This window comes from Chiloscyllium plagiosum, unplaced genomic scaffold (genome assembly GCF_037043375.1).
Source record: "Chiloscyllium plagiosum isolate Xiang-an unplaced genomic scaffold, Cpla_swu_hap1 HiC_scaffold_7, whole genome shotgun sequence".
NCBI lineage: Eukaryota > Metazoa > Chordata > Chondrichthyes > Orectolobiformes > Hemiscylliidae > Chiloscyllium > Chiloscyllium plagiosum.
Genome location: NW_028270145.1, coordinates 51,927,897 through 51,944,432, shown reverse-complemented (window position 1 = coordinate 51,944,432; position 16,536 = coordinate 51,927,897). Strand labels below are relative to the sequence as shown.

The window sequence follows — 16,536 nt, the reverse complement described above, 5'->3', positions numbered from 1 at the left end:
GATGGGAGGGTGGGTTGTTGGGGGGCGAGGACCTGACCAGGTAGTCACAGAGGGATCGGTCTTTGCGGAAGGCGGAAAGGGATGGGGAGGGAAATATATCCCTGGTGGTGGGGTCTGTTTGGAGGTGGCGGAAATGTCGGCGGATGATTTGGTTTATGCGAAGGTTGGTAGGGTGAAAGGTGAGCACCAGGGGTGTTCTGTCCTTGTTACGGTTGGAGGGGTGGGGTCTGAGGGCGGAGGTGCGGGACGTGGACGAGATGCGTTGGAGGGCATCTTTAATCACATGGGAAGGGAAATTGCGGTCTCTAAAGAAGGAGGCCATCTGGTGTGTTCTTTGGTGGAACTGGTCCTCCTGGGAGCAAATACAGTGGAGGCGGAGGAATTGGGAATACGGGATGGCATTTTCGCAGGAGGTAGGGTGGGAAGAGGTGTAATCCAGGTAGCTGTGGGAGTCGGTGGGTTTGTAAAAAATGTCGGTATCAAGTTGGTCGCCATTAATGGAGAAGGAGAGGTCCAGGAAGGGGAGGGAGGTGTCAGAGATGGTCCAGGTAAATTTGAGGTCAGGGTGGAATGTGTTGGTGAAGTTGATGAATTGCTCAACCTCCTGGTATTGAGAAAAATTTGCATATTAAACAGCTTGCCACCTGCCGGTCTCATTATTGTTCTTAAATTTCAATGAAATTCCGTGACTTATTTTCAATATCTGGAAGTTTAGCAAATTGGATGCATTTCTTTACATTTCAAGTATACTTCTGGGGTCTGTCTCAATGACCAGTAGGTTAGTAGAATGTGGCAGAACCAAACCAAACACATTTTAAATAAATATTCATGGTTTATCATGTTTTCATTGCTTTGACATTCGAGGTTGATGTGTTTAACAAGACAAATTTAATCTAGTTGCTCCCTGAGAAGTGTATATTTAAATTTTTAGGAACCTTTGGCATTTAGCAACCAATCCAATATTAATAATTTCAGAATCTGAATTGGAATTATTTTACTTTGCTTTTAATATTCAAAATACACAAACAATAAACTCACCCAAGTTCAAATAAAAAGGAATTGCCCTGAGGAACATTGCATTCAATAAGGCACTCCTTGACAACCAATTATCATAATTCAAAGTTTGTGAGAAGATTTGTAGCTCGGGTGCTCGTTGCAGTGGTTCTGTTCGCCGAGCTGGAAGTTTTTGTTGCAAACGTTTCGTCCCCTGTCTAGGTGATATCCTCAGTGCTTGGGAGCCTCCTGTGAAGCGCTTCTGTGGTGTTTCCTCCGGCATTTATAGTGGCCTGACACTGCCGCTTCCGGTTGTCAGTTTCAGCTGTCCGCTGCAGTGGCCGGTATATTGGGTCCAGGTCTATGTGTTTGTTGATGGAGTTTGTGGATGAGTGCCAAGCTTCTAGGAATTCCCTGGCACTCATCCACAAACTCCATCAACAAACACATAGACCTGGACCCAATATACCGGCCACTGCAGCGGACAGCTGAAACTGACAACCGGAAGCGGCATGGACAGGCCACTATAATTGCCGGAGGAAACACCACAGAAGGGCTTCACAGGAGGCTCCCAAGCACTGAGGATGTCACCTAGACAGGGGACGAAACGTTTGCAACAAAAACTTCCAGCTCGGCAAACAGAACCACAGCAATTATCATAATTGTTGAACACTGCAGAAATACAGATAAACATGTTTTATTAAGGTCCTCCCTTGTAAGATCAGCACAAGGACCAGATAAGCCAGTTTCTATCGAGTTTTGATTATTTTTTTAAAAATGAATGGGAACCGTTCACATTTGCCATCTCTACCTTAAGAGGTTAAAATGTGACAGACAGAGCCAGTAACGGTTTAAAAGAAAATCCAAAATTTCTGGAGAAACTCAGCAGGTCTGGTAACATCCATGGAAAGAAAGCAGGGTTAATGTTCCAAATCCACTTCTGAAGATGGGTCACTAGGCTCTAAACATTAACCTTGCGCTTTCTCCACAGATGCTGCTGATCGGCTGAGTTTCTCCAGCAATTTCTGCTTTCGTTTCAGATTTCCAGCACCTGCAGTTCTTTGGTTTGTACCATTAACAATTTAGTTCCATCATGCTTACAGCTAAATATTATGTCAAATGATATGTTACATGTAACAAATTAGGCTTATTGCATCGAGTGAAATCATCCCTTTCTATCTACATCAAAAATGAAACTCAAGGTGAGGCAAAGTGGCATATTATTATACTAAGATATTGTATCAGAGTCCTATAAACTTGGTACATTTCATAAGAAATGATCACTTTAGCTACCCAGAGATTGAAAGCTGATTGAATGATATTTAATATTGGTGTAGTACAAGTTAATTAATTTAGGAAGAAATTTAAACAGGAGAAACACTTTTCCTCTATGTTTGCCGTTAATCATTTTAAACCTATAAACTCTAGTTAACATGTACCAGAGCAAATACCTGTGCTACCACCATACTTCAGTTTCTGTGAAGTGGAGAGATTCATTGATTTAGGTTCCATGTCTGGAAGAATAGCAAATTCTCCATACTTCTTCCATCAAAACCCCTCAAATTTGAATATCTCTATTATCATAGAATCTCTACAGAGTAGAAGCAGGCCATTTGATTCATCCAATCCACATGGACTTTCTGAAGAGCATCTCACTCACATCCATCCCCCTACCCTATCCCTGTAACCTTGCATTTACCATGGCTAATCTACCTAGCAAGCACATCTTTGGACCTTATGGGCAATTTAGATGGCCAATCCACCTAACCTGCACATCTTTGGACTGTGGGAGGAAATCCATACAGACACAGGGAGAATGTGCAAACTTCACTCAGATAGTTACCCAAGGGTTTAATCGAACCGGAGTCTCTGGTACTGCAAGAGAGCAGTGCTACCCACTGTGCCTCCCTTAGGCAGATTAGGCCCTCACAACACTTGCTGTTCTAAGGACAACAATGCCAGTTTTGCAATTCTCTATACAATACATGACTATAAAATATTATAAGAATCCTCAGTTTGAATGTTGTATATAATTCTGAGCACTATACTTAGGTGGAATATGAGAGCTTTTTAAAAAAAAAAGTACTGAGAAGATCTTACCAGGGTTATGTCAGGGATGAGGAACTTCAGTCATGTACTGTACAGAGATTTGCGAAGCTGGCATTGTTGTCCTTAGAACAGCAAATGTTGTGAGGGCCTAATCTGCCTAAGGGAGGCACAATAGCTCAGTGGGTACACTGCTCTCTTGCAGCACCAGTGACTGTAGCTTGTATAGTGCACAGGGAGAGGTAGCAGATTGTTACAGCTTGGAAAACTGAACAATAGAGGGAGAACATGAAGCTGTATGGCACTGTGCTACATCAGTGTCACTGCTACATGTGCCAGCAGCTTAGGCAGCAACACACTTCAACCAAATGGCCTTGACTGAAAGTTGAAGGAGACCAATCTCTGGCGGGATCAAGGGGGACCCGAGTCAGTCAGGGGATATTGCCAGTTAATCAAGGGGAATTCTGATTTAAGTGCTGGGAGTAGGCCACTGTCAGTTCTGCAGGTTAGGTGAAGCAATGCTGGGATTGGTCTATGGCTTTCTTGCACCGAGGGAAAGGAGGGACTAAGCATGATGACAGTGGATGGGATGCAATTAATAGTGATGCATGAACAGAGTGTTAAGGTGCCCTGAGTGTATGATAGGAAGCGCAGAGGGCAGAAGTGATTTGTAGTTTGGGAAAATGAAGTGCATTAGAGTCGTTCAGTGGCCATGATGTATGCAATAGTGAGAGTTATAGTCCATGAAATTTAGTGAGACTACTTTGCATTGACAGAGCTAGAGTGAATGGTGGCTTGAGAGAGTATATGAGAGTATTTACTCTTGTGGAGCATACAAGATCAATAACCTTCTCCCTACACTGTGGTGTGTTGCATTTCTCCTGCACACTGCCCTGACCCTGGTCTCTACCTTGGTCCAAGCTGGGTGAATCTGGTGGCATGTCCTCTTTGGTTGGAGGCCAGGAAAAAGAATGGTCCTCTTCTCCAGCTGGGAAGCGAGATGCCAGATTGCCTTTCTGGGTCGTGACTTCAGTAATAACAATGGACCAACACAATGTGAAGGGCAGTTCCTGGTTTACACCATATGAAGTGGTTTGCAGCTAGAGGTTAAATACAGTGCTGGTGGCATGAATGTCACTAAATTCCATAAGCAATAAGCATTTCCATCATTCCAGTTGCAAGATTCCACAAAAACAGATGAGGCTAATTGCATAATTAATGAGGTGAAGAGCAGAAGGTTGCAAGAGAAATGTCAACATAATGGACCAGATACCATGAATCTCACTTAAAAACATTTGGCAAAAAAAGGAAAATATCACCCTACGTTTCAAGTCAAATATGATTCTTCAGAAATGTTAGTATTAATTAATTTAATCTGCCTGTTCTTCCACTTCCTAAATTCACAAGACTGTCTATGGTGATAAATGTGGAGATTGTATACACTAGCAGTATTTGACAGTTTAGATTTCTAAAATGGAGTCAGATCAATTTGGATTCAGTTCCGTGAAGATAGTCTCTTTTAAGAAAAGGTCAGGCTGCCACATGGAGCAGTAACCCAACTGCATAATTTCCAAGCAAACATGTAGAGTCATAGAGATGTACAGCATGGAAACAGACCCTTCGGTCCAACCTGTCCACACCGACCAGATATCCCAAACCAATCTAGTTCCACCTGCCAGCACCCGGCCCATATCCCTCCAAATCCTTCCTATTCATATACCCATCCAAATGCCTCTAATTCAATTAAATGTCCATCAGGGCAAATCAAGTGTTAATTAATGGAATATTCATACTGCTGAGTTTACAACAGACAGAGAAAATAGACTAGAGGCCACGAATTTAGTTTTGACATGAGCCCAGAAGAATCAGGAATTCACTTCAGAAGAACAGTTTTCTTCTAGCAAATGGATCAAGGTTTTGGTTCAGGAGAACAGCAGAAGAGGTTAGCTTGAAGAGTCTCCAATCTGTTAGAAGTTGTAGAGAAGCTTTCAAAGGTATCAGCCCTGAAGACAGGTTTAGGCCATTAGCAGTGAAAGAAGGAACAAGCCAACAAAAAAAAATCAGGAAGATGTAAACCGTCTCAGCAGCCCAAGAAGGAGAACTGGAAAAGTCAGTTAAGTTTCTCTGGGTTGAGATCTGTTGCTAGGAAACAAGAAAAAAAAATTGTTTATCTATTTCTGTTACAATCTTTCTAAACTGTCATGTATATAGGTTTGGTTTTTCCTTTTGTGTAATAAACTTATATTCTTCTGTTAAAGAACACTTGCACCCTTTTATGAATATGTGCAGCGACTAATCAGTCCTCACCTACCACCCCACCAACCTCCAGATACATCGTATCATCCTTCGTCATTTCCGCCACCTCCAAACAGACCCCACCAGCAAGGATATATTTCCCTCCCTTCCCCTATCAGCGTTCCGGAAAGACCACTCCCTCCGCGACTCCCTCGTCAGGTCCACACCCCCCACCAACCCAACCTCCACTCCCGGCACCTTCCCCTGCAACCGCAAGAAATGCGAAACTTGCGCCCACACCTCCCCCCTCACTTCCCTCCAAGGCCCCAAGGGATCCTTCCATATCCATCACAAATCCACCTGCACCTCCACACACATCATTTACTGCATCCGCTGCACCCGACGAGGCCTCCTCTACATTGGGGAGACAGGCTGCCTACTTGCGGAACGTTTCAGAGAACACCTCTGGGACACCCGCACCAACCAACCAACCAAACCGCCCTGTGGCTGAACACTTTAACTCCCCCTCCCACTCCGCCAAGGACATGCAGGTCCTTGGCCTCCTCCATCACCAGACCATGGCAACACGACACCTGGAAGAAGAGCGCTTCATCTTCCACCTAGGAACCCTCCAACCACAAGGGGTGAATGTAGATTTCTCCAGCTTCCTAATTTCCCCTCCCCCCCTTATCTCAGTCCCAACCCTCAGACTCAGCACCACCTTCTTGTCCTGCAATCTTCTTCCCGACCTCTCCGCCCCCTCCCCCTCTCCGGCCTATCACCCTCACCTTAACCTCCTTCCACCTATCGCATTCCCAACGCCCCTCCCCCAAAGTCCCTCCTCCCTACCTTTTATCTTAGCCTGCTTGGCACACCTTCCTCATTCCTGAAGAAGGGCTTATGCCCGAAACATCAATTCTCCTGCTCCTTGGATGCTGCCTGACCTGCTGCGCTTTTGCAGCAACACATTTTTCAGCTCTGATCTCCAGCATTTGCAGTCCTCACTTTCTACCAGTGACTAATCACCATTGTAACTAACTGCAAAAATTGAATTTATGATTTATTAAGCCAGATTGCTCTCTAGGATCTGACTTATCCATTTATTAACATTAGCTCGTATCTGAAACCTGTTCCTCTCTCGGAAGATTCCACTTCAAACATATGTACCATTATACATATACTGCAACTTTAAATCCTCATTTAAAGTACACAGCATTTTCTTACCAGAGATGGTTTATTGAGCAAAATATTTTGTTTAAACAAACAAAGGATATTTTCTAAACTAAATTTGCCACAGTAGAAACAGTTATTTGCCATAACACTAACCACTAACAGACATTATTTATCATTAGAATTAAAGGATTTATAGTAAATAGTTATTTTCCTGAAATTATTAACATTTATAACAAAAAAAGGGAGAGGAGTTAGCAAAAAGATCTGGATATTTGATCATCTATACTCCCTCCTCATAGCTTTAATTACTTCTCCTCAAGCTAAATAGGAAAGGGAGCTGTAGTTTAAACTTGGAACAAATGCTGTACTAAACTTGAATACTACAAAAGTTAAGTTAAATGAAGTTGCTTAAAACAGACTTACCTATAGGATATCCCAAAGCAAAATCATTACTCTGTGTAGCAAAAATTGGGAAGAGTCCAGCTTTACCAAATCGGTTTTCAGGACTTGCTATCAGGAGAGTCAGCGTGCAAACTATTATGAAAACTGTAACCTTAGCCACAAGAACACTCCAAAGAAAATTCCAGTTTACGTGAACGAAGTTTAAAACCACCATGTTCTTAAAAAGGAGGCCAGGCAGTGCAAACTTCGAAACAAAGCTTCCTAAACCTTTGGCTTGTGTAGAAGTAATGATGTTCACTCGTCCAGCAACATATCCACAAAGAATAATGCCAAAACACTCTAGAAGAGCTGGGAAAAGTCTATCAATAGACATTGAAGGAACAAAGCTCACAGAGGAATTTGTGCCAATCTCCAAAACTGCCATTCTGTTAACTTCAAGGCTGTTTGTATTACAGGCAAATTGTAATTTATGAAGCGAGTCAATGATGATATTGTTGTTATATCAAATAAAAGGTGCTTATTGGGTCCTGAAAGAGAAAGAAAAACAACAACAATTTGATCATGTTTTTACTCATAGCATTAAGAAACAAATAGCAATTATCTTTTACAATCTCCTCCCTCTCTGATGGCAATGATCCAGAACAGAACTGTCTGATTGTAATCATATCAAAGAAATGCCCACTTGTTGCACCATGTGTTTTGCAGCTACGCTTCAGAGTCTGGCCACTCACCACACACGCACGCACGCACGCACGCACACACACACACACACACAGCCAGAGGATCTCGATTGTCCCTCAAGAGCAGCAGCTAACCCATAGAGATTAACTCAAAAGTAAATGTAATGAAATTTCTGAACGTATTGTGATTTTTTATTTTTCTTATCTTTCACTTCAACATTTATGCAATATTTATTGATTGATATCAAATGTAATGATTTTAAAATTTCTTTTAAAATATTTAATACTTCTAAGTGTAATTAGTATTTCTGATTTATTTTAACACACAGTGTCATTAAATAATTTCCAGAAAATGAATATAGGTGAGTGCTTTAAGTAAAGGGCTGAGGAAAGAAGAAAGTGGGTAAGGAGGTGGGCAGGTGAGAAGGCTGGCAGGGTTGTAAGGTGACAGGTAAGTGAGGTGAGGTGGCAAACAGAGGATGAGGGTTCAGAGGAGTCGGTTCTGGTCAGAAGATTTCACAGTGGGCCTGGTCAGGGGCGGGGAGTAGAGAGGTGATGGATATGATCAGGTCAGCCAACTTGATTGGGGGATAGAGTGTCTGAGAGAGTTGGGGGCACCAATTCCAGGGTTGTATCGGAGGTCAAGTCAGGCGTGTGGCTGTGTGTGTGTGTGTGTGTGTGTCTGATTATGCTGCTACAACGACCATCTCCCAATTAGAAGATCTGGGTCATTAGTTCATTGCTGACACACTATTCAATGGCTTCTGGTTCCTCATTCAAGACCTAGTGTCTCTTATTCTATTGGTGGCACAAATGTTTTGTGGTCAAGCCCGATTTAAATCTCACTTAACACATCAACATAACCAGTTACAGTATGGGCCACTAAATACCACAGGGACAGCAGCCATGCTCATTCTTTACTTTCCATAATCCACAGGCATTAATGCAAAGGGTACAGTCCAAGTATTTTGGCTAAGATGAGCCTTATCTTTACACCTGGAGATTCAGCTGTCATTTCCTACACTTAAATTTCACAAGATGTTTCAATCCTTCTTTTGTGTTATAAATTTACTTGGCTCCAAAAGAAAACATAGATATAAAGTTGTTTAACAATTGAATAACCGATGATCTGTGGCTTTCTGCAACTCATGACCTACCATCATTGTTTAAATGAAGGGTTTTCTATCTGAAATATTTTCTCTTTGCAGATATTGCTAGGCCTGTTTTCTATTTTTAACATTTTCTGATTTCATTTCAATGTTGTGGATCTAGTTTCTCCCCTACATAGCCATACTTACTCAGTTATTGTAATTCCACTAATTAATAAAGGTAAGTAATGATTGAAATCTCTTTGCTAAAAGTTGTACAAGAACCATTAAATTAATAAACTATCAATGCAATAGCATAGTATTTTTGATAACAAGCACTGACATAATATGCTGAATTTTTCTTTGGTGTAGAGTTCAATAATTTCACACAAGACAGAAAACTTGCCTCCTTCACCAAACCTAGTAGGCAACCGACACTATGTAGGGATGTTTAATTCAGTGCCAATCTCGGAGTTTTCCCAAAAACATAAAAGTATTTGTGTTAAGACTAAATGTTTTTCTACCTTAAGTGAACTTTGAACTGTATTTGGGTAGGGCAGGGGATTTGGGTTAAGTTAGGAGACTCAGCGGCTGTCAGAGTGAATCTGGACAGGTGTTGGGTGCAGGGAGGAGGTGGGGATGATCAAGCTAGGCCAGGGTTGCGGCGTTGTTGGGAAGGAATAGGGCTCAGTTTCAGGGGAATTTTGGAGTACGACTTCATGAAGAGCATTGCAAAACCCATGGTGATATGGTTTACTGTTTAGTTCGGTGTTTGCAATTTTAGCTGCTTCACTGAACAAACAAATTCTGCATTACGTTCATGATCCTGCCCTTATATTTGTTTCCACTTACTTTGATAGTTAGGGCAAAGGAAGGAATTAACTAACAAGTAATTATTGCCAACAGCAAGTAGTATTATTTTATGCAGCAATATTGAATGATGTGCTCGAAAGCTGCTTTATCAGAGAGAAGTGAGCCAATAGAATAAACAAGTACAACAACTCATGAAGCGTTTTGAGTCATAAAGATGTTCTCAGGTGCTTCGCAAAAACATACATATCTCACTAACTCGATACTCTCTCAGATACTTTAACATAATCAGAATCAGTGCATCCAATTATTTGATGTAAATTCCAACTATAGTTTATGTATGGTTTAAAAAACACTGATTACACACAGAGATACTATGTTTCTTAGAGCAGATTACATCTAAGCTATTTTGGGGAGAGATGATTTTATTATCTCAAAAGAAATGGGGCTGTAGGAGAAGCAGATGAAGCAACATTACTCAGACATTTAACTGTATCCCCTTGACATTCAACAGAACCATCACAAAGCTAATCTCACTCCCACTATTAATATCCTGAGAATTACCATCGACTGGAAGCTTAACTAGAAAAAACTCTTGAATACCATGACAATGGCAGCACATCAGAGGTTTACAATTCTACAGAGAGTAACTTATATCCTAACTCTCTAAAGCTGTTTACCTTTTACACAGCACAGGAAAGGCATTTGATAAAATACATTTGCCTGGGAGAGTGCAACTCCAAAACATTTAGAAGTTCAACACCATCCAGGAAAGGCACCCTGTTTCACCAGGACCATAGTCTACCTCCTCAAACTTTCACTCTTTCCACCACTGGAAGACATTGGAAGTAGTACAACACATCTAAAGGATGCACTGCAGCAAATTATCAAGTCTCCTTCCATACCTACAAGCTAGACTACCAAGAAAAAAAGGCTATAAACACTTAGGAACACCATCATCTGCATGTTGCCATGAATCATCCTGACTTGGAAATATAACCATCATTGTCAATGAGTCAAAATCATGGCATTCCTACTCCAACAGCACTGTGGATGTACCAGTACACTGACTATAGCCTCTCAACTGCAGCAACCAACCAACCATCTTCTCAAGAGCAAGAAGGAATGATCAATTAATGCTGGCCTCATCAATGTGCCCAAACAATTAAAAAACAAACAAACCAAGTGACTAACACTATCAAGACGACTCCCCTAGGGGTAACAATCTATAAACTACAATCCCAGGCTGTATGGGTGGAGTGTTTGAAATCCATATGCGAATAATTATGTTAAATAGAGAGAGAAATGCGTGGTTGATAAATTCAGCACAACTATTAATAGTAAATTCACATCTTATTCCTGTTTCAGATTCAGTTTATTCTTTGTCATTTTAATATAATAATAAATATTCTGTGATTGTATATCAGCTGTTGATAAAACAACTTGCTCAGTGGATCACAAAGAATAGCTTCTTGAATTGCTAGGCAATTATGAATACAGGCCTAACCAAATTAAAAAACTGATGCTAAATTAGGAGCAACAAATTATTCAAAGAAACATAGAAATTAGGAGTGGGCATAGGCCATTCAGCCCTTTGAGCCTGATTCGCCATTAATTGTGTTCATGGCTAATCATCGAACTCAATAGCCTGTTCTTGCTTATCCCCCATATCCCCTCATCCCATTAGCCCCAAGTGCTATATCCAAATTCTTCTTGAAATTATACAATGTTTTGGCCTTGAAATCTTGATACAAAATATTTGAAATGCATTTCTTCTGGAATTAGTAGTTATAAGACCTCTGAATTTGATTTAAAATGTTAAACCAGCAAAATCCTAAAGGAATTATTGGAACATTTTATCCAAAGGGTAGGAAGAGTATACCAAAGTAAACAGCTTCATGAGAAGCAGCAAAATCCTTCCAGTCAGGAAGCTTTCCTGCAGCATGACAAACCCTGGGAAAGCAACCAAAGGCAAACAAATTACTGTTACCAAAGTTCAGTCTGCCATATTGGATCTAGAGGGAACTGACTATTTTCTTTTTCCCATGTGTCCACTGGTGACAAAGATTGAATTAAAAGGCAGGTGTTATTACTAAGCTATATACAGTCTAATGTATAAAATAAGTATCCAGGTTCCTTAAATTAACAAATAAAGAACTAGTTTATTGCAAAACAAAACTTGCTCAAGCGAAGTTTACGAAAATGTACACAAACATACACATTAACCCCCAGGTCTGACAAATACAAAACACTACAAAAAGAGAGTGTTTTTTAAAGAGAAAAATTAAAGATAACATTTGGAACAAAAAAAAACTATTCACAGATTTTTCAATTGCTGGCCACAGCCAAAGACAACTTCCACACAAGCTACTTGCACTGGGGATCAGTTATGGCTGACTGAATTACTTTCAGAGACAGTGTGTAGATTCAAACTTCTCTTTTAAGAATGCTTCACTTGTTGTGATGAGGCCTTCCAATAGGATTTCAAGTCATAAATTTGGATGGAGGAGTATCAGAGAAACAGAAGATAAAGTCTATTCCCCTGTGGCAACTTCTTTCTGACTATCTGTGTTTAAAACCAGTTGTTTTGCATTCATAATCTGGGTTACGTAACTCTCTCTGAAAGTTATATACTCTATCTTTCCATTCAAGCAGTTTATTACAAATTTAAAATTGCAAACTTAAATACAATAGCTTCAAGCAAAGCTTTCTTTTCAAAAGGTTCGAGATATGTATAAATATCCAACTGATATTATAAATTAACATTTCACCTACCATAGTCATAACACACTTCCACTAAATATTTAAAAAAAAAGTGTGTTTATACCATTATTCTTTTGTTACAAAATCCACATGGTAGTATGAATGCTACAGACACATTAATAACTGTGCTATGTGAATGAATTCTGTAATATTAATTGGGTATATGGGTAAATTCATTGTTCTCTTTACATAATTCACTGCATGCACTTTCACGCCTAGATTGTGTTGCTTAAGAAATGACACTCAAGTGGAACACTCAGCCTCAATGCACCATTCTTTCCTATTTAACTTTCTTCAGGCTGCAGTCCAATTCAAATCCTATTAGAGGCTAATATTTTTAAGGTGGAGCAACAATTACCACATGTCTGCATTTATCCCATCAGTACATATGTAAACAGAGCTACAGCCAATAATTCCACCAAGTTGTGCAGGTGCACAGATATAATTCAATAAGGAATGCACCATGCAGGGAACAAACAGGCCGCACACAATGTTCGATTTGAGATACATATTTGCTTTGTAATACACACAAAACTTACAGAGAATGTAGAGTTGGCTGCACTCAGCAATAATAAGTTAAATAGAACCATTGGAGACAGTCACTAACAGAAGAAAATTAAAATGCTGTCCCATACTAAAAAACAGACAACTTATTTATATCTCTACAACAAACAGTAAAATGCTATGCAGCTGCATAGAGCAAAGCAGAAGGAAACTTGTTAATGTTACAACAAATAGCGAATAATTCAATTATCCAGGGAATCTGCTCCAAGTTGGTAACGGGAAAACATTGTCAGAAATTATATTCATGCAGGCATTTCGTAATGACTAGTGCAATCAGGCCCAGAGTTAGCTGATTAAGTTCTTCAAACCTAAGACTGAAATGAAGAAGGGGTCTCATGGTGAAATACAAAAGGATGCTAATGCCCAAGACCATATGCCGGGGGGCGGGCGGGCGGGCGGGGGGGGGGGGGGGGGGGGAAGGAGGAGGAGGAAATCAATGCTGGGAGATAACAGAGAAAGAGTTAAATTGCTAGGATCGTTACACTTCTTGAACCAATAACCATTCATACTGCCAAAAACACTGATTTGATGAACCCTTTTGTGCAACCCTTACGTCAGATGTTGATCATTTAAAAACAAAATTATGTTTGGTAATGTATCTTTGAAGAAAAATGTGAAAGTAACAAGTTGTGTTTAGATCATGTCCTACTTACTGTGCACGCATTCCTTTAGCAAGCTTCTTGAAACTCAAATCCTAGCATGATCATCACTGAATTTCTGAAAGTAAGATTCAATTACATTGTATTTTAACGCATGCTAAACTATATATGTTATACACTGAAGCACAATTATTAGAATTATATTGAATAAATTAACAATTAGTCAAATTATTTTAATATCTTCAAATTTATCAAAGGGAGACATTGAGGAGCTGCTTGGTTTAGGGCTTTGAAGGACAAAAGACCAGATTTTTGTTTAAAGATTCTGATGTAAACCGTTACACAGAAAGTATAACTTCCAAATCAGTAAAAGCAATGCAGCCCCTCAGTTTTACATCCACGTGTTCCTTGGCCTTTACTCCAGAGAAATCCTATGCTCCAACTAAATCTATTTGCCAGTTTCCGAAATCTAGTCTAGGAACAGCCTAATTTTGCTAACTAGCTTGCTTTACCCAAGAGAAAAAACTATGCAAATTCCTCTCCAGTCTCTGGCCACTACCTGCATTTAGTGACAATTCCATTAATTTTCTCCAAGACAGTTTCTTTGATTTTTACTGACTTCAAATCCAAAAGTGTAACTGCACTTACAATCTGCTTCAATGCACCTGAAATTCTGATCTAAAGTTGTACTGTTTCTTCCTCTCCTTGACGAAAATCACCTACTATAAAGGAAGGGCACATGCCCGAAACGTCGATTCTCCTGCTCCTTGGATGCTGCCTGACCTGCTGTGCTTTTCCAGCAACACATTTTCAGCTCTGATCTCCAGCATCTGCAGTCCTCACTTTCTCTTACTATAAAGGATAGTCAAAGAGCCAGTGTCATCCCGTACAAATTGAACGTCACATGTTTACCTCTTTCATATTTTCAACACCATTGACCAAACAATCCTTTTCCAACAACTCTAGTACAGATTAATCCTTTGAGTTGTTGCTCTACATTAATTCAGCTCCACTACCTGTTTATCCTCTACTCGAAATACTGAACGTGTCCTACCCTCCCTGAAAAATCAAACATGATACCCCATTGCCATGATCCATCATTCAATTTCTTATAAAGTGTTAACTGTCCCTCAATTGCTGCAGATATATTGCACCATATAGTGCACATGCATTATGAACATTTAGGAGCAAACAAGCTGAATGCAACATCCACAATATCGCTTACTAGCTTCATGGGACATGCCTTTCTCCCCAGTGTTACAGGAATTGTCCAGATCTTTCCCAGTCCCAAACTGAAAGAGACCAATATTATTGAACTTGTTGTGATCTTTTCATTGCAGTTACTAAGTTAAGGAGAAGTTAGATAATCAGTTAGCCAAGTAAATAAGCACTAGCTGAACTGTCACAAGACTGGACTGTGGCACAAAACATCATAATGTCACAGCCAACAGAAATTTGGCTTAAACTATTTTAATATTAACTCAGTCACAGTTTACTGCACTTATTTTTAACTCTTTAGGCTGTTACATTTATGTCCTTTCTGCCATACATTCTGAAAAAGTTTGGCTGTTTTAGTGTTTTCTTTCACTCTCAAAATGTTAACCACAGAGTCATAAGATATGTACAGCACAGAAATAGACCGTTCGCTCCAACTCATCCATGCTGACCAAATATCCTAACCCAAACTTGTCCCATTTACCAGCATTTGGCCCATAAGCCTCTAAATCCTTCCTATTCATATACCCATCCAGATGCCTTTTAAATATTGTAATTGTACCAGCCTCCACCACTTCCTCTGGCAGCTCATTCCATTTACACACCACCCTCTGCGTGAAACAGTTGCCCCTTAGGTCCCTTTTAAAACTCTCCCTTCTCACCCTAAACCTGCCCCAACCCAAGGAAAAGACCGTGTGTCTAGCCCATACTTGCCCCTCAATTTTGTAAACCTCTATAAGGTCATCCCTCAGCCTCCGACGCTCCAGGGAAAACAATCCTAACCTTTCAGCCTCTCCCTATAGCTCCAACCCTGGCAACATCCTTGTAAATCTTTTCTGAACCCTTTCACGTTTCACAACATTACTCTGATAGGAAGGAGACCAGAACTGCACACAATATTCTTAAAGGGGCCTAACCAATGTCCTGTATTGCTGCAACATGACCTCCCAACTCCAAAACTCAATGCTCCAATAAAGGAAAGCATACGAAATGCCTTCTTTACTATCCTACTAACCCCTGTCTCCACTTTCAAGGAACTATGAACCAATTGGATTATTTAATTATTGTCAAACATGAAAGATGGATTTTCTTTTAAGTATTGCAATCATGGGTTATGGGAAAATGCAAGAAAGTAGAGTTGGTTACTATCAGATCAACCATGATCTCACTGAATGGGAAACCAGAATCAGTAGGCTGAATGACCTATTTCTGCTCCTATGTCTTATAAGCTTATAGTCTCACATCCCTGACACCCCAACAAGCAACTGCTGTTAGACTATTCCTTTCCCAAACTGTCAGATTTTCTTCCTTCAAATTAGCAAGCTATCTGTAGAGAAATTTTTCCTGTTAAGGATCACAATGAAAATGATGGCCAGTATTTTCCATTTCAAACTTAAACTATGGCATGCATATGTTAAAGATTGTTCCCTCTGCCACGGCCCTTGGCAGGTTGTTTGGCACAATTGCATATTTTTCACCTCATTATCTATACAAGTGAGATGTTTCACAAGTGACTCAGCGAATCACAAATATAAGTGAGTGGTAAGTCCTTGGTCCGGGCAGGACCTTTCAGAGTTGAAACTGCTGGGGCCAGCTGGACACCATTTCACTTGCTGTAAGCCAGGAACTTCCCAGGAGCCTGTGTTGTTTCTCCAGACTTCCCGTCCCCTCTTGACGGTACCACAGAAGGAGCAGAAATATGCTCCTCACTTCAGTGATGCTTCCTTACAGGTTCTGGGAAAGAAGGGAGTTCCTATCCCCAGGAAACAGATCCAGTATTAAACCTGTCCTATCCGATCTCAGGTAGCTTCAAAGATCAGTGCCCCGTGGACTTCACCAATGCCCCTAGATACAGAAGAAATTTAATCATCTGCTGCACTCTGCAAAGATAAATAACACTGCCTTCTCTCAGTCAGCTTATATTCACTGGGCACCACTCAGTCTAACTGTGCCACCATGCTAGTATCT

General features: G+C 40.4%; 1 protein-coding gene across 8 annotated transcripts in view; it reads right to left on the bottom strand.

Annotated features, from left to right (window-relative positions):
* Positions 1–16,536, bottom strand: part of gpr155b (G protein-coupled receptor 155b) — a 60,475-nt gene that overhangs the window by 41,912 nt on the left and 2,027 nt on the right. For 3 of the 8 annotated variants that reach the window (XM_043693586.2, XM_043693592.2, XM_043693588.2), the window contains exons 2-3: positions 13,408–13,471; positions 6,871–7,376 (exon numbers count right to left, since the gene is read on the bottom strand). In XM_043693586.2, coding sequence (XP_043549521.2) covers positions 6,871–7,273 — 403 coding nt within the window. In that variant the 5' untranslated portion in view covers positions 7,274–7,376; positions 13,408–13,471. Of the gene's footprint in view, positions 1–6,870; positions 7,377–13,407; positions 13,472–14,578; positions 14,646–16,536 lie in introns of all 8 variants that reach the window. The other 5 variants (XM_043693590.2, XM_043693591.2, XM_043693593.2 and 2 more) reach the window with 3 other exon arrangements.